At 42.4% G+C, this 21,072-nt stretch overlaps 1 protein-coding gene and 1 long non-coding RNA gene across 6 annotated transcripts in view; one reads left to right on the forward strand and one right to left on the reverse strand.

The window, feature by feature from the left end:
- The window catches only part of macrod1 (mono-ADP ribosylhydrolase 1), a 110,992-nt gene that overhangs the window by 25,235 nt on the left and 64,685 nt on the right, over positions 1-21,072 (reverse strand). For 4 of the 5 annotated variants that reach the window (XR_009921714.1, XM_062393584.1, XM_062393582.1 and 1 more), the window contains exon 5: positions 11,215-11,331. The exons of the other annotated variant lie outside the window; for it this stretch is intronic. Coding sequence is in view for 3 of the 4 variants with exons in the window: in XM_062393584.1 (XP_062249568.1) it covers positions 11,215-11,331 (117 nt within the window). In the remaining variant the exon portion in view is untranslated. The remainder of the gene's footprint in view (positions 1-11,214; positions 11,332-21,072) is intronic. 5 annotated transcript variants of the gene reach the window in all.
- On the forward strand, positions 4,810-19,145 carry LOC133958677 (uncharacterized). The gene is made up of 3 exons (XR_009921715.1): positions 4,810-5,661; positions 18,776-18,884; positions 19,060-19,145. It is a non-coding gene; the product is annotated as an uncharacterized LOC133958677 (long non-coding RNA).

A 21,072-nucleotide genomic window follows, 5' to 3' on the forward strand; every position in this document is an offset into this window, starting at 1 on the left:
CTTAGTCTACTTGTGGGCAGAGTTAAAGGTAAAAAGTCATGATCAGAAAAGTGTTAAATCAAATTGTGCACCTTTTACTTATAGATGACACTTACAGATGTTCATGTTATTGCAAATAGCCTTTCTGTCCTTCATTTATCACGACAACCTCTCATCTCTTCAATGGGTTTGTTGTTGAGGATCCTGAGAGTGGTTCTCGAGACCTCAACCTCAACCTGAGGTCGTTAGCACTTATCAGTCCACACTTCATTTCTCAGAATCCTCAGCAACAAATCAACCAAGTTTGAAGTACATCAGATGAAAGGTTGTCGTGATAAGCAAATAATAGACAGTAAAATAGAATTGTTAGTGGCATTGAGGTACAACTTTCAAACCATCTAAATCAAATATGTTGGACTTGCATGCACCAATCAAATTGCATCTACCTGATCATATCAGGTATACAGAAATCTCTGTATGTCCCTTATCCTGTGTTTTTCAGTCCCTGCCTCTGTTTGTTGATTAATGAGGCAGAAACTTAACAGACCAGCTCGTTCATGCTGATTTTGCACAAGCATTTTTTCCCCCAACAAGCAGTTTTCGACCCAACAACAGCTATCATTGTTGCACACGGTGCAAAAATTGTGGACGTAATAGCCACATTTTATCATGCTGCCGGAGGATAAATATTTTTAAATTGTCATTTTATTAACATGTGCACATGTTGAGCGCTTAAACCATTAGTGTAAGGTATGCAGAGAGGACATTTCAAACTGCCTGCAGATGAACATTAGTGTGCAGAATGAATTAATGGCCGTTATTACCCTGTGACTGTGCGTTTCAGTGAAGCAGTGGGTCTTTGCTTCTGTGGGGCTGAAAAGGTCGAACGTCCACACAGAGGAGGGAATCATGACCTATTGTTCAACAGATGTGAGGCCTTTTGGTTTTTGCCCTGCAGACCGTCTTTCCAAAACCTCTGAATAACAAGCTTCATTGAATCATAATAGGAAATTCTATGTAATGAACTGACTGTATCTAAATGTCAAATAATCTATCTGTGCAGTGTTCTCACTGGATGTCTGATTGTTAACTCCTGCCGCTCTTGTTTTGCTTACAGGCTTGTTTAAATGCAGCAGACCTTTCAAGCTCCAACCAGGTGTGGATGAATTCCGCCCTTTCATTGAATTTCGAAAGCACTTAGCTTAGCACAGCTAGTTGCACAATCAACATCGACATGTTTGTGTGTCAGTTATGCGTATGTGTCGTGTGTAAACTTCTTTAGCTCAGTTTGATATTTTTATGACACTCAAAGTACCAGTTCTCTAGTTAAGGGCCATAAAATGGCAGAGGGAGCTCACGTTAGAATACAGCAGGAAAATGTCAGGAGAATTAACAGTGAGAGCTTCTAACACCCGACGGATGCAAAATCTAAAAATAAATCAAAAAAACGTCACTAATATCTCAGGATGAAAGAGGAGCCATACATGAAGAAGACACAAGCAAAGATGTCAACTTGGAAAGATAAGATTCGGAAGCTTACAGCGATTAGGGTCAACACTGGTGTTGGTGTGCTGTAAACAAAAATGTGATTTCTACTGAAGAATTCATGCATCTTGTCCTGCTTCCTGATTGCCCGGGAGAATTTTCTGTTGTTGTGAAGACGTCCGACCCAGACAATGTCCTGCTGAGTTCATCACATGTGAAACACAACCCAATTTTCCAGATATTTTCTGGACTTCATGTCTGACGTTTGCAATTATTTATGTTAAATAACCAAGTATTTTATACATATACAGTATTTCAACATTTACTACAGTAAAAATTATTAAAGCTTTTCTTCAGTAAAAGCACAGAGAGGTTTCATCATAATTATAACATTTTGATTAAAACTTATTATGGAGGCTGAATGTTCCCACTCAGTTCTTTTTTTACACATTATATATATGAATTCGATTTCACACTTAAATCTAAGCAGCAATAAAATGTTGCAGCTGATTAAAGTGGAGCTAACTTTACTGACCGTTTCTTTTTATGTACATCAAAAACCTAAACCTTATATCTCCAAAGTAACAAGTATCCACAGTGGCCAGAGAAATGTAGTAGAGTTAAATATGTGATGAGAACATGAAGTACTAAGTAACAAACAATAGAAACACTGAATTAATGTGAAACTAAGCACATTATATCATTAAATGTTCATCAAACATTTTGAGATCACTTTCCCTGACTAGCGACAAGTGTATAAAATATAATTTAAAGTGAAGCACAGAGTGATCATGCGATATCTTTGAACAGTAACACTGACTAGTTCAATGAGTCTCACCTAGTATATGTTTTTTGAAAGTTGTTCTCACTTAACCCATTCACAACAACAGTAACATTTCTAAAAGATTCAGGTGAGGGATGGCGTCTGCGTCGGCCAAAGCTCTTGAATCTGGTTCCAAGTTCACATATCTGTCAGCGTCTTCTACATGTCTGACACCTAAAGATTTTTATATTGTTTTTATTTCCAGTTTTGCATCTGTTGTGTGTTAGAAACATTTTCCAGCTGTACTCTTCAAAGGGTAACCCTCTGACATTTTAAAAGGGGGCTGGAACATGTCTGAAGCAAATGACGGAATGAATGAAAAATTAAAGGAAAAATGTCCCGAGTTCAGTTTATGTCTGAAAGCAGCTTGACGTAGCACCTCTACTCACAAAGTGCTGATGTCCACTGTGGTTCTGCTCATCAAATTGATTAGAGTACTTCCATCAGTTTGTAAAAAACACAGTTCAGTCTGATTACACTCCTAACATTGCACTTTTATCAAACTATGGATGCTCTGATCCACTGATCATCTGATATTTGCAGTTTGATCAGTGCTCTAAAAAGACAGATCAGATGATACAAAACTTGCAAGAGCAGCCGAACCATTTCAGCTGTGGTGGGAAAACTTAGATCACTCCTTCTTCACATTCCACTTTCTATGTGCGAGTGTGTGCTTGAGAGAGATAATAAATATATATATAGAGAGAGAGAGAGAGAGAGAGAGAGAGAGAGAGAGAGAGAGAGAGAGAGAGAGAGAGAGAGAGAGACCAGCTGTGTAACCCTCAGGACGAATTAAAGAGCTGGCACGAAAGCAAATGACCATATTGAAAATGTTCCAATTCAGAATTGATAAATTGAAACATTGATATTTTTTGACAACTCCAGTGGCTCCACAGTTCATATTGCATGCATAAATGGCTCTGGCCTAAATGGTTGGTAGACCGAGCTAATGCTTTAAGGTGGTGAAGTTATATCTTTAACGCTTTTTATCTTATCTGGTAAAATACTTTTCCCGTCACAAATAATCATCAATAAATTAAATCGTCTGAACAGAAAAAGTCGGCGCTCCTCGCAGGACTGAGGGATGATTCTTTTTCAAGGTGTAGTCGGCTCAGCAACCCTACAGTTTTTCAAAGTTAAAATGCTGTCCTAGTTTAGGGTTTAGCAAGACCTATAAAATGCATTCAGGATATTTATATTTTTCAATTTTTTATTTAAAATTCTAAATCTTTAAAAGCTCTCTAACCACTTTCTATCCCCCACCCCCCTCCCCCAAAAAAATAGTCCCCATCACAGGTGTGACTTTCATGTCTGTGTGTGTCAGTGTGTGTGTGTGTGTGTGTGTATGCAGGCCTGTGTGTTCTCTCAGAATTGGGCGTCACACTGGTATGACCCTTAAGACAACTTGACAGAAGGCCATCCGGTGACACCCACCCAGTCTTTTCTTCTTTTTTTATGGCCATTCTAGAGTTTTTCCCTTTTATTGTCATCACTCTTATTTTGTTTGATTCGCTTATTTTTTGGCCCCCCTTCCTCCCTTTCCTCCCCCTGGGTCTCTCACCATTCTTACCTGGGAGGCCACGAGTTGGTGCCCCCTGCTTTTCAAACTAAACAGCCCTAAGTCCGTCCGTCCACCCTCTCCCCTCCCCTTTCTCTGTTTCTTCTCATACCTCCATCTGTTCCTCCTCTTTCTTTATCGGCCTTTAAAGCAGGAGGCAGGAAAAAGGCTAGCTGCTCCTTTGTGTGCCGGGCCTCAGTTAATGCTCAGCCAAGCGGACACAGCTCTTAAATCCAGGGCCCGGATTTGGCACAAAAGGAGTGCCCGGGTCCTGCAAGGGGCTCTAAGGCTCTCCCTATCTTTCCACCTTTCTCTGAAAAAGACAGAGGTAAAGTTATTCTAAACAGGAGGACAACAGTGGACAGGGCGAGTGAGATAGCAAAGCTAGAGCGGACCTAATTCTCTTCATCCGAGAGCAGCAGCACCAAAGTCGTTCTCTACTCGCTCTCGCTCCGGCTCTCCAACTCTTTTTTTCCCTGAGCCAAGCAACACTGGAGCTTTTTTTATTTGATCCCTTTTTTCTCCTTCAAGGCAAATGAATTAACTGAATGAATTAACACCAGGGCTGCTGCTGCCGCTGCTATGATCATCATCACGCTCCTCCTCATCAGCAGCAGCAGCTTTGATGAAGCTTTTTAACACCAAGTAGGATCACACTGCTGACGCCGAGGCAGGAAGAAGCAAAGACGTCGACAACCTTGTAAAAAAAAAAAAAAAAAAAAAAAAACACTCCTCCAACTCACAAGGTATCACAGTCTGAGTGCTGCAGTCTTTAGCCCAAAGCCTTCTCCAGTCTCTTGGCATTAAAGAAACCTCACTTCTGATGGTGGTAGGAACACAGGGGGGGGGGTATGCTGAGGGGAGGGAGGAACCAAATGCGGGCGTGAGAAACGAGGGACCAAAAAGAGAGGGGGGTGAAGAAACATAGGGTGAATCAGCGGATGAGAGGAAGAGGAGGAAGTGAGGTGTTTAAGTTGCTGATCGCGACAGGCAGAAACAACTCGTCTTCAAAGAAAGGGAAACAGACAGGAGCGAGCGTCAGGGTGACAGGCGGAGCGGGGAGACGGAGGTCTGCGAGGAGAGAAAAGGGGGGGGTCCAGGGCAGTGCGGTGAGGATTTTAATTAGTGGTAATTGGCCACCGAGGGAACTGAAACCGGGAGAGGAGAGAGGGGGGAGCACAGCAGACAGTTTTTGACAAGAGTGATATCTCTCTTGCTTTGTACCTCTCTATTTCCTTCTGCACTTTCTTTTTCCCCGACGCAGGCCTTTCCAGCCCCATCTTGTTTTCCCGCCATCTTTTTGCACCTCCGACTGAGTTACTCCCACGCTTCCACCAGCTTCCCCTTAAATACAGTAGACTGCAAACACACTATACAGGATTTGACAAGCGAGACAAGATAATCAACATGTGCAGATGTGCTGTAGAGATGTGAAAGTCAGAACCATTGCAGCTTTACAGCAGTGATCAGCTCATTGTTTGGCTTTTTCCAGACAAATACATCAAACAGCAGCTAAACAGTTTGTGACTATAGCTTGTGAACGTAGGTTGCCTCTGCTGAAACGTGTCCTTTTCGAGTTGACTGTACTGAAATGACTGTGAAAACTAATTTTCCCTCAGGGGACAATAGAGTCCAAAGTCTAAAGTAGTGGAGCGTTTAAAGTGACACGACTCCTGAGATGTTTTCAGACATGAACTCCAGGGCATGCCTGCACAATGGGATCTGGACTCTTTGGAACGCAGCAGGAGATTCTATATCCATTTAGGAGCGTTCCGGTCAGGTGTGGCTCAAGGGTTATCGCAGCATGCAGCAGGAGGTAAGACCTTATATATACATTTGTGCTTTTGTTAACATCATTGGCCTAGGCTCGAATCACCAAAACTCTCAGATCTGTCTTTCCCCGTTAACATTTTGTCTGCATCTTCTTTGTGTATTTCACTTCCTGAGTTATTTGCATTGGTTTCTATCAGTTTTGTGTCTGTTGTGTGTTGGAAACGTCTTCAACTTGCCCACTTGCTCGCGGTGAATTCTGTGGAGAATCTCCTGCCGTATTGTCACATGAGCTCACTGTGACATTATGCAGAGCTTATAACTTGAGGGTTGGTAGGAAAAAAATCATTTTGCATTGACATTTGCATTCTCACATTTCAGCCCCTCTGGATAAAATCAGGAGATGTCAGTGTCTGAATGTCTGAAAGCAGTTAAGGAGAATGAACGTGCTGCTCTGTGCCTGCTCTGTTAATAATAGGCAGCTGTTTTCTAGCGAGTTTGAAAAAACAATCACATGGAAGGTGATAATATGTCACAGTTCACAGTTTGTTAACAGTCACAGCTACAGGTGCTTGAACACGGCTGAAGTCTGTGCTGAACGCGGGTCGACAGCAAACAAATGTGAGCATACAGACAACTACACAGGTCACACATAAGTTGGAGTTTCAGCCAAACATTCCAGCCCTGATTCGCATGTAAAACTGAAAGTACACACGTCCCTGATATCATCATTGAACGCTCGCAGCAACAAGAAAGATGTGCGGGTGCAGCTACTGTAAGTGTTGCGTGCTGTGAGGGATGTTTGCAGACTATTCGGGTAATAGTTGTACCATTCACCTTGTTCATGTCGTGCAAATACATTTGGCCGCCCAAGGTGTTTGTTTCCGACCTGCACAACAGATCCAAATAAGTCAATGCACTAGGGCTGCTCGATTAATCGAAATTTAATCGTGATTACGATTATGGGGTGAAACGATCTCCAAACTACTATAATCGAGTTGAAACGATTATTCGGCATTTATTTCGAAAGAGATGGGCATGCGCAATTCAGTCCTTCCCCCAAAGCATTCAGCGGCCCAGCTGACTGGCTCTCACTCTCAAGCAGCAGTAAAGTGAAGGAGGCGAGTTGTGTGTGTGGAAAAATAACCTTTATGGTTTCATAACCATAACAGACAGTTCCTTAAAAATCAACTTCAGGCAAGGCACAGCAGTGGTTAGTCAGGCAAACTCTTATGTAAGAAGGTCGCCTACAGCTTAGAAGCCTACTTCAGCATTTTCCAGACAGCGCTGAATAACAACTCCTACACCAGGTCATATTCAGTTCATGATAAGTTATATACAATTATTCCAACAGCACCGCTATTCTCAAGCGCTCCCGTCTGGCTGTTCAGACCGGTCAGAACGGACCCGCATTTCTCCGCGCCGGTCAGCCGGTCATAGAGTGTTAGGGTGGCCATCATTAAGGGTTTGAATAACCGGGCACCGATTTCCTGGTTTCACGGAGGAATAAGACACGCAGCCGGTGTTCACCGGAACCAGAAGTGATTTAAAAAAATTAAGCATAGACTTCAGAATAAGGGCACATTGATAAATCGTTTTAAATAATCGAGATTTTGATATTGTCCAAAATAATCGTGATTATGATTTTTTCCATAATCGAGCAGCCCTTTAATGCACCTTTTTTTTTCCTTTCTTTAAACAAAGAAGCTGCAGCACCCAAACAATAATATATCCATGCTAAATCCATGATAAACTATTAAGCTGTAACAATACACTGCCTGTTGAACTATAGACTTACTTTCCTGCCTTTGTGTAACGAAGGGATAAATACAGAAAACTGGGTAAGGTTGATCTGCTGATCTCTACCACAAGAGCAAATGCCTTTGCACACCAAATGCATTTTTAACACGTTATTAATTGGCATGTTTTTAATATTTTACAAATCTGTGTTAACCCAAGTCTTCACATCAATGATGCATTTTCACAGAGCAATATTGAGGTTTTGTATTTTTCGCGGTAAACAAGGATAATTTGTAGCCGACATGAAGTTGGGTCCAAGCGACAGTTGACCAAGAAATTGAATGAACTACATGTGCACAGTTCAGAATGTTTACAAAGAAACTGGATCCTCTTAAAATTAAATACTGAAGAAAAAAAACAATGACCTTGGGGCCAGCTGTGGCGGCAGTTCTTCAAACTGTCCAACGGACATCATGAAATACGCCCTGATGTGGCTGAGGTGCAGTTTAAGCCTCTGAACCAGTGAAACTCATAGTTTTCCACACTGTCATCAATAACCCTGATATCTCATCTTTGTTTTCTTTCCCTAAGTTAAAGGAGCAGCTGGTCATTAAAACTTGATGTTGACTCCATCTTCTCTGTTTTGCGGCCCCTTTAAAAAAAATGTACTAAATGTATTTTATTCCAAGAATTTATTCCCTGTATATCTTGGGTATAATGTAATTATCCCTGGCATCGGAATTCGCCTCAGAATTATTTAGCTATTTTGTGCCTTTCTTGGCCTCCCAGTTGATGTGAAGAGGCCTTAGGTCCGTAAGGAGTGACGTCTCCAAAGCAGAGTGCGTCCTTTAATGCACGTGAATAGTGACTGAGTTCTGGCCTCATGTTGTCAATTTCTCTCACCCTCTTTAGACTCATCCCTGGTTCCTTCCCTCCCCAGTGAGTCACAATGTCTTCAATGTATTCTGGTGGGTTTGGCAGGGGAGCGAGGGGTGACTGGGGAACAGGTTAGCCGTGTTTATCGGTACACAGGTGAGCTCTGGGGCGATGAGTCGTCTGGACAACACCCTCTGCCCAAGTTCCCTTGTCTGACAACCGCAAAACACACACAAACACACACCTCGACGTGTGCACATGGATGTTACAGCCCGCACGTGCCTCACAAGTGAACAACACGCAAATCGTATGCACACGCCAACAGACCGCTCCTAATCAGACCCTCATTTCCAGCGGCTCATATGCTCCAAAGCTGACAGATTGCTGATTTAACTGCCTTTAAGTTTCAGTTAATATGTGAGTTTATGCAGGGCCTGCTTGAACATTTCCAGCTGTCATTTGCCAATATCCCAAATTGCATGTGACTCTTTGCTAAACAGCAGCAGTAGTGTGCCATGCGCTCTGCGTGTTGCTAGGTTACGGCACTGGAATGCTGCTGGCTAAGTGGCTGCGGGATCATCGATGGACACTCTGCATGGAGGGCTGGCAGCAGGTCCTCTGGACCATTTGGCAACTTGGGAGTCAGACTCTGTTGAAATCTCACATCTGGTGGCGAGCCCATACAAATCCAGATCAAAGTGCCGGCTTAGAGACTGGATCTGTCTGTCACCCTCTCTGCCTCGCTCCTGTCGACTTCCATTTCACGTGTCGACTTATCCACATTTCTCCACACAGTCCCCCTCTTGCTTTGCCATCTCTCATTTGCGTTCTCCTCTGTTTTTGCTGTCTCGCCCCCCCCGTCCCTCCCGCTGAGAGGTAATCAAGTCCTGTTGCGAATGTTTAAGCACTGGAGCAGATGCATGTTGAATTATTCTTGGGACTTAATATTTTGTCTGGGGAGAAGAGAACCAGTCTCCTCTCCACATGCTGGGTAATGGCAACGCACACCTTAATATGTGTTCTCAGGCGTACGTACACGCACGCACGCACGCACGCACGCACGCACGCACGCATGCACGCACTCTCACACACACAGTTTGTCAGTCAGTGAGTCAGAAGGACACTCAGTCAAGCTAATATCCCGCTGACAGATACTTACAGGTAAGAGTGATAGGACCTGACAGGCACCATGAACTGTGTGCACTGATACACTCAGAACAGTACAGAATGCATGTGCACAGTATCAAACTGTACAAGCGAGAGAAACTCACATGCACACAATTCCAAGCTCGAACACACACACACACACACAACCATGCACTCATAAGGACACACAGCCGCACTCACACACAAACATTACAGCGGAGATCTTCTGAGTTAAACAACTGAACCCACAAAGGAGAGCAGACAATGTTAGAACTCATCTCCTTATTATTCCCTCCTGTCAACAGCTTCCGTCACATCCGTCCCCTCCCCCATGCGGCTTTGGTTTTTATTTTTATTCTTTTTTACCACTCTCCAACTCCTTCCTTATCTATCTCCTCCACTCCTTCTCTCCATTCTGCCTGGAGCTCGTCTTTGTTATCAACTCTCCTTCCTTTTTTCTCCTCTGTTCCTTTGTGAACTTAACCTCTCCATTATATACACTTAGTTCCCCTTTCATTTTTGTTCGAGCACGAACGCACACACCTGGGTGGTCAATATAATCTTTGTAGCTACTACATTATTACAGTTAAAACAAGTTTCTGGATATATATTCTTATAAAGCATATATTGTAGGGCTGCCCACCAACTGTCAGCAGACTTTTGTTAGTATATTGAACTCTTTAATTCCCATTGTGAGGACCCACTGCTACAGCACTCTTCTATGCTTAACGTTGGATACGTGAAAAAACAGACGTTGCTTCTGTGTATTGTTACATATGGCTTCTGAAAGCTCACCGATACAGACGAAACAGAGCAGTAACACCGGAAATAGATTTTGTGAGATTTTACAAGAAACTACAGGCGCCTTTATTGAGGGGCTTCGCCTGGTCACAGGGACAGTTTACAACGTGGATGCTTCTGACCTCGTCTTAAGAGGTTCATTGTCAACCTCCAACATCGATATGTTTGTTGGCAGAATCTCTGCACTGCCAACAACATAAACGCAATGTGCGGACAGAAGGCTCCGTCCATTTGTGTCTCTAGCATTGAGCACAAATGAGCCGTTCGTGTCCACTCTGTCTTCAAATTGCAAAATGGGAAAAGATAACTGAACATGCACGATTTAAGGAACTGACCCAAAGACCTCACGCTTCATGTCCTCAGGGATCCCAGAAACAGAAAGAAACTGTCTGTACTTTTAATTTCAGAGTTTTTAGAGTTTAGTTTAATTGGAATTTGAAATGTAGTCACGGGTTTTGACCTAATGTCTGTTTTGACCTCTCACGAACACAATGTACTTTGTGCTGTTCGGTTCCTCTCATTAAGGCCTTTGTTGAGTACTGATAACCTCACCCTAACTCTCACCCTCCATCCAGAATCACATGTTCTGTTTCAGACGTCAGGACAGCTGGAGCAACTTAAAAAAAAGAAAAGTAAAACAGCAAGAAAAAGCTTTTTCTGTCATGTTGAATCTTCGAATTCGTCATGTGCTGCAAAGGAGTACCAATTTAATAATTCAGTGCCAGTCACTGCTATAATTGGAAAGCAGTTAGTTACAATATTATGTATACCTAGACAGGTTTCTACTGGTTGGGTAAGTTTGGGCTGAAAAGGAAAAACCTTATTGCAAAAATAAACAGCATATCTCATGAGGCTCTTCAGCTTATATTTATCTTTTGAGAAACTCAACTGTGCAGTTTGCTCTTTTCCAGCAACCCTCATTGCTGTCACACTTCCCCCACAGAGTCACAACTGGAAACAGTCCAGCACAACCGGAGGGAGCAGTCTCGCTGGAGACACTAGAAGTTCCGCAAACACTCACACGCTTTATACTCACACTTTGCCGCCAGGCCATAGCCACAGGTGATCTTGGCCTCTCCAGTCTCGCAGCCACAGAGGGAAGAGCACTCGTTTTTCAGCAGCGGCCCTGCAGCGCGGTGGATCGCTCCGTCCACTGCAGAAGAGACGACAGGAGATCAGAGAGTTGGCCTACTTATGTGAATCTCTTGCACGCTGACTACTTACTTAGAGGGAGTCAAAATGTTGTTTGAAGTCAAGCACACACATTTATAGGTGTCAAAGATTAGCTCTGAAGACCCAGATAATGACTCAGTATTAGTGCTGAACAGTTGAATTTCCTGTCTTCGGCAGGTTGCAAACCTTTCCCCCCACAAATCCAGATTGTTTCCCCTTCTTCCTCTAGAGCTTCCATCTCTCTGTACGTCACTCAATTTAATGGATTTTAAGACCACTGCAGTAGTTAATTGCTCGATTTAATGTATTAAGGACTCGGCTGACTCTAGCTTTTTGGTCAATTAGTCTTTATTAATTACATTTTCATAAATCTACATAGTATTCAGAAATGTGTATCCATCTTTGATTCGCACCACATCTAAAGACTGGGACTGTGTTCATTTCCAGGAGGGCAGTGATGCAGGGAAAAGCAATTTTACAGCTGTGCCAATTATAGTTTCAGTCAGAATCTTTGCACCCCTCCAAGTTCAACAAATTTCCTCAAAGTTAATATTTATGCAATCTTCATTTCAACAGCTTTATTAATATGACTCTCAGCACTATGGGCCCAAGAAAGCAGCTTTTCAACTTAATTCAGCTTGAAACCAAAAAAAGATGCAAGACCAACTGCAGACAATCAAATAAAAAAGGAATTTGTTCACACTGAAATATTTTAGTACAAGGATGTGGTATTGGTCGGGAACGTACCCATGACATTTTGGGTTTGATCCAAATCAGAGGCTGGATCGAGGAATTTTTTTTCTCTTCATCTTTATACTTTTCACAGATCTCTATGAAAAAATCTGACACGTTAAGCAGACTGAGTGTGGAACATATTGGGCCTTGGCAGAGGAATGCGATCTGAGTGCCATCATTTTTCATGAAGTGATTCAAAATTACTGAAACAACACAACAGACCGGCTTTTTCTTATAAACTCTATAGATAAAATGTTTTGGTAAATCAAAAGAAACCGTTAATCAATAGAGCTGTGTTGTGTCAAGCAGACTTACAGGCAGCAAAGGAGGAGCTTGTTTTAATCAATAGTCCCTGACTTGTGGTATTGTGATTGGCTCATGGTCAGCGAGGTCAAGTCACAGACAAAGCTCTTTTAAGGATTTCTTTGATGTGAAGGTTGAGAGTAAACAAAAGGAACAACAGATTGGAAATGACACATAACAAAGATCAAGAACAAACTAGGGATGAAGAGGTTCATGGTGTTCGGCCCTAAACAAACAGAGGGTGGATGTGTTTCTGATGATAGTTTGTACACCCACTGCTGCCTCCGACTTGAATTCTGTGTATAATTGTAGCGCTCCCTATATTTGCAAAAAATAATGACATGAGCTAAATCTAACATTATTTTTCTTATGACGTACACTTTACAACACGATATGAGTAACTGACTAAAAAGGATTATGTTTTTTATGGTTATCACTGAGCACTTGGTCAAGGTTCCGGAAAGATTACCTTGTCATAATCACAATCTTTCCTCAAACGACAACACTTTTTATTTAAGTGAAACCTAACAACACATATGGGAACACCAGGCGCTGGTGTCCTGGTGGTACGCCCACTGTCGTACTTGACCGCCTCCCTATGACAGATTTATAACTGTAGGGTTGCCTCTCGACACTTTTGTTTCCATCAAAATGTCATTGTCGAAACAAATTAGCCTGCACTGTATGTACCCCATTTCTAGACGAGAGTCTGGACAGACTGTATACATTTGAATATCCTTGCTCAACAGTGCTTTTGTTTTAAAATATGACTGAGGTCTAATGTCGGAGTCTGGTGTAAGCAATTCAGAATAAAACCAGAATAAAACAAATCTGTCAGGAATGAGTCTGTCACTGCACCGTGAGACTTGTCATCACTCGATGAAAATAGTACGATAACACTCATCCATATGTCACAGCTCAGCGTGTCGGCCTGTGGCTCTGATCTGTGTTTGTATACAGACCAGCTGTTACAGCGGTGCGTTTCACGTTCAGACGGGGTCTGGTGTTATATGAACGCTATAGGGTAAAGTTGGCATATCACATGTCGTGCTGAGCTGTAGTGTGCCATGTAATGCTGTGCCATGTTGAACTGGGTTGCACCGTGAGCAAAGTACGAGGGTGAGGATGTGAAAGGCGAGCGATGTTCATGATCTGCCTCCTCAGCCTGCACAGAAACAGAGGCTCAGACACAGTGCTCAACCTAAGTGTCCCTTTCAGTAGATGTGAAGAGACATTTTAGTTCAAAAGCATCAGAGTAAAGGACACTCTGGACCTCACCTCTTCAAAGAGGTTTTTGAGATTCAAGACTTGCCTTTGAGGTTCTACTTGAATCCCATTTGCATCTGGATATTACTTGAAAGTATGGTTGTAAATGCACCTATGAGGCATAGAGGAACAAGATAGATGGAAATAATAAACAACTGTTACAAACCAATGAGGTAGCAGCAGTTAGGCAGCTGTTAGGCAATTACCAGTCTTCTCCTTAGTCCTAAATTTATTCAAGACACAGTGTGAAGTCGAGACTCATTGAAAAAAGCAAACCCAATAAAATACTGTCACTGATGTTTATCATCTTCCATTCTTGTTGTTCTGTTTGTTGTTGTAAGATGAGCTGGACTAAGCGACCAGTCCGCTGTTGGATCTCAACGTGGACACTGGAGACACGTATTAGTATTAGGTGTAAATATAATCAGGTTAAAATCAAATCTAGATACAATCTGGATACAAAATGCATTTCAATGCCAGGTGTTAATGGAGTCTGAAGGCCGATAAGGAAACAGGCATCAAAAACAGAAGCACAAACTGAGCTGAAACATAAACCAACAATATATTTGTTTTTTTACTTGCTTCATGAACGTGTATGTGTGTGCAAGGTGTGTTTGTGCAGGTGTGTGTATAACGGTGAGAACAGTCAACGTATCAATGAGTGCACAGCACAGCCTTGAGCTTCAGCAATGCTTTTTGACCCAAGAGTCCCACACAAACAGATCTGCTAATGTGCGTTTGCAATAACAGCTGAAATATAAACATAACAATTCTTCCAAATGTACACAACCACACACATTAGTGCATGTGTGCACATTTAGCAAAATATCCAGATAAGTAACATGTGTCCAAGGAAAGGGTAGGAGTTATGGTATACAGTAAATGGTTTTGTATTTATTTAGCACTTTTCTAGTCTTGATGAACACTCAAAGTGCTTTACAGTACAGTTTTACATTCACCCGTTCACACACACATTCATACAGTGCATCTATTAGCAGCACTTTGTTATTCTATGGGGGGCCATTCGGGGTTCAGCATCTTGCCCAAGGACACTTCGGCATGCAGATGGGTCAGACTGGGGATCAAACGGCCGACCTTTAGGTTGTAGGACGACCACTCTACCCCTCAGCCACAGCCGCCCATTTAAGTGAATATAAATATATCTACCGCAAGCTCTAATCCATGCATGTTACCATGAACCTCAGAAACCACATCAAGGCTTTGTTTGTGCAACTTGAAGCATACGTCCCCTTTGTGTGCAACAGTGGGGGGGTATGGACTCTGACCGACCAGACCTGGTTCTAAGATGGTAGCAAGTTTGGCTTATCAGTGTCTTGACTGATCAGTGAAGGGACCTATTGGATACAGACCCAGGAGCGTGGATAAGAGCCTAGGTATTTAATCATAGAGAAATCATCACAAAAAACAAAAATTTAACAAAGAAATAACAACATTAACATAAACAGAGTGATGAAAAAGTGACCCAAAACAACAAATAGGAGAGGAAAGATCGCCACAAAATGATGACAAAAGCAAAGAACACGCATCCATGTTCCTAACAAAGATGTGATGACATCTGAGAATCTTTAGGTAGGTTCATGCCCTGCCATGTCCACACACCCATGGAGGAGGTGGTCAGATTTTTTAATTTTCTTCTGGGTTTCTTAGTCGAACTATGAGGAAGGACCATAGACTGTAAATAAAGATGGATGAAATGAATTCTCCCCAAAGGTGAGGCTAAAGCATTGGGATCACCCCCTGGTAGTTTGCTGCAGTAAAAGGCATCTGCCGCCACCATGTTAGTGGATGGGAGGTAGACCAAACTTAAAAGTCAAAGTTCATGTCACATAAACTCCTTGACTCCTTCTATTTAAGTAGTTATTTGATGATGTATAAACAGACTAAAACATCGTGATTGACAGCTGAGAATGACTTGATGTAGTGGCTCGGCGATCATTTCCAAAATATTTTGGCTTCACTTCTGGATAGTGGCAGTCGTCCATCTTTGTATGCATTCTACAGGAAGGACTGATGTTGGTGGGCCCTGCTTAACTACACCAAACTGCATTAGTTATCGCCATGTCAAATGTTGTTGGAGAAACCTGGAATCAACAAAGCAGTGACTTCAGTGTCCCTGTTTTTAACAACTTAGACTGCAGCCCACACATCCTGTCCTTTTAGCTGCAAATAATGTCATTTGGACGACACACTCCACTGCATTTGCTTTCACATGAACCACGCTTTGTGCATTCAGATGAAGAAGGCTTTGATGGCCTCATGGTTAAGTTAGATTGCTCCTTGTCAAATGGAGATTAGGAGAGCAGAGACAGAATGGAGCGCTCCCTCTCTCTTTGGACACAGACTGAACCTGCTGAGCAGGGCTAATAAATATCCATGCATCTATTCAGTCTCTCGGTGACTCCCACCTCTCTCATGTAGAGAGTTGTGCCTTTATCTACATTCACTGAAGACAGCCTGTGTTAGCTTTCTTTCAGACTGTGGTAACTTCTGACACTGTGGGAGCCGGTGTAATAGCACAGCATGAGCACCACACGCTACTGAGTAGACACAGACACTATTCTGTCACTTCAATGCAGTCCGAAATATGAAGGGGGAATTCATGAGCGGAGGGGTGTGCGAGTGAAATATGTGTTTGAAGGAAAGCTTCTTCAGAGCAGACACATGAGCAGGTGTATTAGTGCCCAAGGACAGCATGTGACTGAGGGTATAAATATGATCTCTTACAGAACAATATGAGGAGTCCATCTGGTCCCACTGCGAAGGGCAAAATGAATATATTAAAACTGCACCATTAAATATTTATCTTTCTGCAATACATTTAAAAAAAAAGGGAAAATTCAAGATTTCTCTGCATTGATTGTCCCACATACTGTTGGTGATAATTTTGAGGGAGGTAATCTGAGACCTTAGTTAGTCTTTTTTCTTTTTCCTGTGATATGGGACTGGTACAGTACTGGTAAAGGTTCAGGTGATGTGCTTGAGTCTTTCAACCGGGACTTGACAATGAACTAAGACGGTGAAGTCGAAAACATGTTGACACATTGTAATCATGATAGGATGTTGATGCTAGCATATCAAAGTGCCATAAAAGGCACTCAGTCAGTGACCTGGGTCTGAAACTACTCCCACTTTAACTTGTTTACTACCTGAACAAACAATAGTTTGGGATGCATCATTACAACAGGGATTTTGGCATCCAAAAATGTAACACGTTAAGTTTGGGGATTGTTAACACATTGTTGTATACATGCTACCAAAACTGCTAATTTAATAATAACGTATAATTAAATATGACAACCAAGGGAGTAAAAAAACAAAAGAGAAAGAATATTTAATTAATTTTGGGCCAAGATTTAATACAAAACTTACTAATGTATTTCATTCAGAGTGGTAAGCCCTCACCAAATTAGCATCACTGCAGTGTCAAAGGACACTTGTTGTTCATACTCCATTGACTTTTTCGAATGCTAACTGCTCAACAATCAGCCATAATTGGCTGCACCTAATGACACCAACGCACATTAGGACATTATAATGAATTAGTCTTGAACATAATTTATACAACTTAACAGAAAAAATATTTTAAGACGTGTCAAACTGATTTACATATTTTTAAACACCAATCCTTATTTAGCCTTGTTGGTTTCCGAAATAATATGTTGGGACTGACATGTATATAAAAACATAATGGCGAGAAAGAGAGACACAGACTGAGGGGATTGAAAAGGGAGGGAGGGAAGGAGACAAAAGATAAAGGGGGACGAGGTGAATGTTAAGCAGGGGTTCAGGGAGGAGAAAGGATAAAAAGGACGCAGTGGATGGATGAGTGCAGGAGAGGGAGTAGAAATTAGTGTTTTGGCCTCTTTAGCCCAGTCACCAGCCAGCTAAGCAGGCAGCTGACCAGATTAGGTGTTATCCTGACTCCCTCACAGGCTCTATATTGACCGACTCTGGGGGAAAGCAGGAGGGAGGCAGCCAGAGAAGTGGGGGGACTGGGAGGTGATAATTGGCGATATGCTTACCTGGCGAGGAGCCTGCAACCCCCAGCAGGCCACACAAACACACAATGCCTGCAATCTTATATGCCAGGACAAGCTTTAACTCCCACAAACCCCCACCTACACTGCAAACACACACATAAACACACACACAGGTAGATTGACATTAGAGTAAAACCAATTCGGAGGTCTCTCCTATGGAATACTAATATGGCTGCCCTTGCCAGCTGACCTCTTATAGGCCAAACAGGCTGTCCGTCAAACTAATGGGGCGGAACGTTGGCATATTGCTTTCCCACAATCCCTCAGCAGAGCTAGGACACTCATTTACTTCAGTCAGCTTGTTGCCAAGGCAACATTTAGGATGGGTCTGGTGGTGGATGCACGCACACACACATGCACACTGTTTCACACTCAGTTGTATATGCAGACACACTTGTATGCACAGACACCACACGTATGCACACACACATGCAGCAACGTGTTAAAACTTATGAACACACTCACACATACGTTGCCAACAATGTGAAACAGGCACACTTTTGTGTGCGGCCGAGACACTGACAGTATTGCTGTATATGGAAGGTACACTAAGTGCTCTTTGTTGCTTGTCTCATCTCAGAGCCCCAAAACCAATCTTCTGCTCCCTCCCTTCATTCACAATGCATGCTCCGTTGTTCATTTGTTCTGAAGGCAAGCAGACAAGCCTATCCCGCGCCCGTATTTTTCTCCTCATCCACACCAGGAGAAAGCAGAGAGAGAGAGAGAGAGAGAGGTGCAGACACACGGGGACAAAAGCCGAGAGAGCGCAGGGCATCCAAACCCATCCCTGCTCTGGAGGATTGATTACAGATGTCAGCACACACAAATTCATCCTGGCTTTTTCAGCTCTGCAAGAAATCCAGCGCGGCAGGATTTTGTTCTTTTTTTAACCCCCACCAAAAATAAAAAAAAATAAAAAAGGCTAAGTGGATGTTATTTTAATTGGGATTGTGCTCATCTATTGTGTGCTGGATATGGATGTCTTGCAACACCTAAGCCAATCAAAAGCCTGCAGTGTTTTCATGACTGGTTCACATCCTGTGCACTCTGTCCCCACAGAACCCAAGCACCGTCTCTGATACCAGCCGCCTGTTCCTCTCTGTTTGCAACCGTGCGGCTACGTTTGATCGGGAACTTGTTATTATTCAATTGCGGCACATCACAGCAGGTGAGGGCTTTGGATAGATGATTCCATTTGCTGCAAATATGACTTGAGATGTGATGCTGTGACAACGCTGAAATGACTTTCGACTTTTTAATCTTAATCAGAACACAATACCTGCGTGTCAGATATTAGCATTAAAACAGTTATTTACTGCTTTATTCTTTCCTCCTGTCTACAGCTGAATCATCAACCATACAACTGCCATAGTGTTACCCCAAAACCTCAAGCTGTTTCTCATTTCAGTGGAGATTGTTGATATTGGAGAAAAGTTAAAGAAAATTAAAGAACTAAATCACACATGTTTTGATCTTGGAAAGCCATCTATACTGCAAAACTAGCTATATTCACACCAATATAACTGAGAATGCATGAGCCCAAACACGGACTGCAGTAAGACTTCTCTTCAGTAATGAGAGTGAAACAAGTCCCCGGGAGCCCACCATCGCTCAGAATGATAGCGTAAATAAAAAATGTGAGCACAGTTCAGCACCTGATACAAACAAACATTCAAGCAGGGGCCTGATCATGAACAACACACTCGTCTGGACAGGTGCAATCCATTTCAATTCAACGGGTAGAATACCGACACTGAACAACAAATAGAAATGGTTCGGATATCTACATGACCACGCTCTTGTTAATCCCTTGCATCAAGTACAAACCCAATTTGAACTCTGAAGTTTATTCAAACTGTCCCTGAGAGATGGGAAAACAGATTTATCATAGATACAGAATTAGCTAATATAGGAACATGGGACTCCAATCAGCAAAAGTCAAAGGATTCCTGTTTGTAGTGATTTCAGTAGATGAAGTTTCTGAGCAACTTTTCTGCAATTGAGAAAAAGGTAAATTACTTGTTGGTGTGGGTGGGCTAAAAATATACCAGCATTTTACAGTGGATTACTGGGAAAAAAAGACCTTATTACTGATGAATTCAAGTTTTGGATTAAGTTACAGGAGGGTGTATGTAAGCAGACAAATAAAGTCTGGAGGGGTTTCGATGGACAACTGCACTGAACTGACTCCCCCCTGACCTAGGAGAAATTTTGCTCCAATCCTCAGAGACATCCTGGTTTGTAATTTTGCTGAGGAGGATTCAAACTGTAGCTGGATAATGACCCTAAACGCAGCTCAAAGCTCTACAAGAACTACTTGAAGACCAAAGGAGACAGATGGGTCCATACTCTTATGTGCTGCACAGTCTACTGAAATTATCCAGAGGGGCTGTGTGAGAGTGTGTGTGTCAGGTGCCACAGAGAGTTTACAGCCCCCTTGAAGTGTCAGAGTGAGCCCATATGAGAGCAGGATAACGTCCGAAGAATTCAGAGCGAGCAAATGGATGTGTTGTTCCACATTTCTAACATATGACAAAGAAAAAAAATATCTCAGGATAGTTATTTAAGCCATACACGTAGAAGATGGCAAAGAAGAAGTCAATTTTCAAAGACAACGAGATTCAAGAGCTTTCGGTGATAAGGTCAGGCCTGAATGCGCCAGACATTTTACTCTGGCTGTGAACACATCTGACTCGGACGTTCTCCCGCTGCGTTATTGATATTTGAAAAGCAGAGTCCGAGGACATGCACCGCCAATCATCATGAGTTCATGTCTGAAAAGGGCTATAGACTTTACTCCAGTCGCCTCACCTCCATCCAATTGAAAATCTATGTGGGAAGCTGAAGACTGAGAAAGACCTGAATTCTGTGACATCCCAAGAAGCTCTTTGATACATTGTCAAATCATGGTGGGCTAACTTGGGTCAGCAGGGAGTCCATGCCAGATAAAGTCCATATTCTATAATTTAAGCGAACCGAGGACAAACCACACACTTAGATATTCTGAAATTAAAAAAAAAAACCAAAAAAACTGGCTGCTATTATTATTTGCAACAAAATAATTTGTATGAGGTTCAAAACCAATGCATAATAGAAATATGTTGACTAGTGGTGTCAAGTTCATTGTAGCTGTCTGCCTGACGGAACTGAATGAACTGACCCCCAATCATCATCATGGGCTTGCTTTCCCATTTGGAAAATCAATCAAAGCAGTGAAACGTTGAAATTGCAGATAAGCTCTGGAATAAATGAGCAACAGCAGCCAGTGGACACAGAAAAAGGTTAATTTCCTGCCCTTGAGTTTGTGGTTGAAGTGCTGCCTGAGCCTGGTCCTCCTCTAGATTGAAGTGAGAAAA

The sequence above is a fragment of the Platichthys flesus genome, chromosome 8, assembly GCF_949316205.1.
Source record: "Platichthys flesus chromosome 8, fPlaFle2.1, whole genome shotgun sequence".
NCBI classification, from domain to species: Eukaryota; Metazoa; Chordata; class Actinopteri; order Pleuronectiformes; family Pleuronectidae; genus Platichthys; species Platichthys flesus.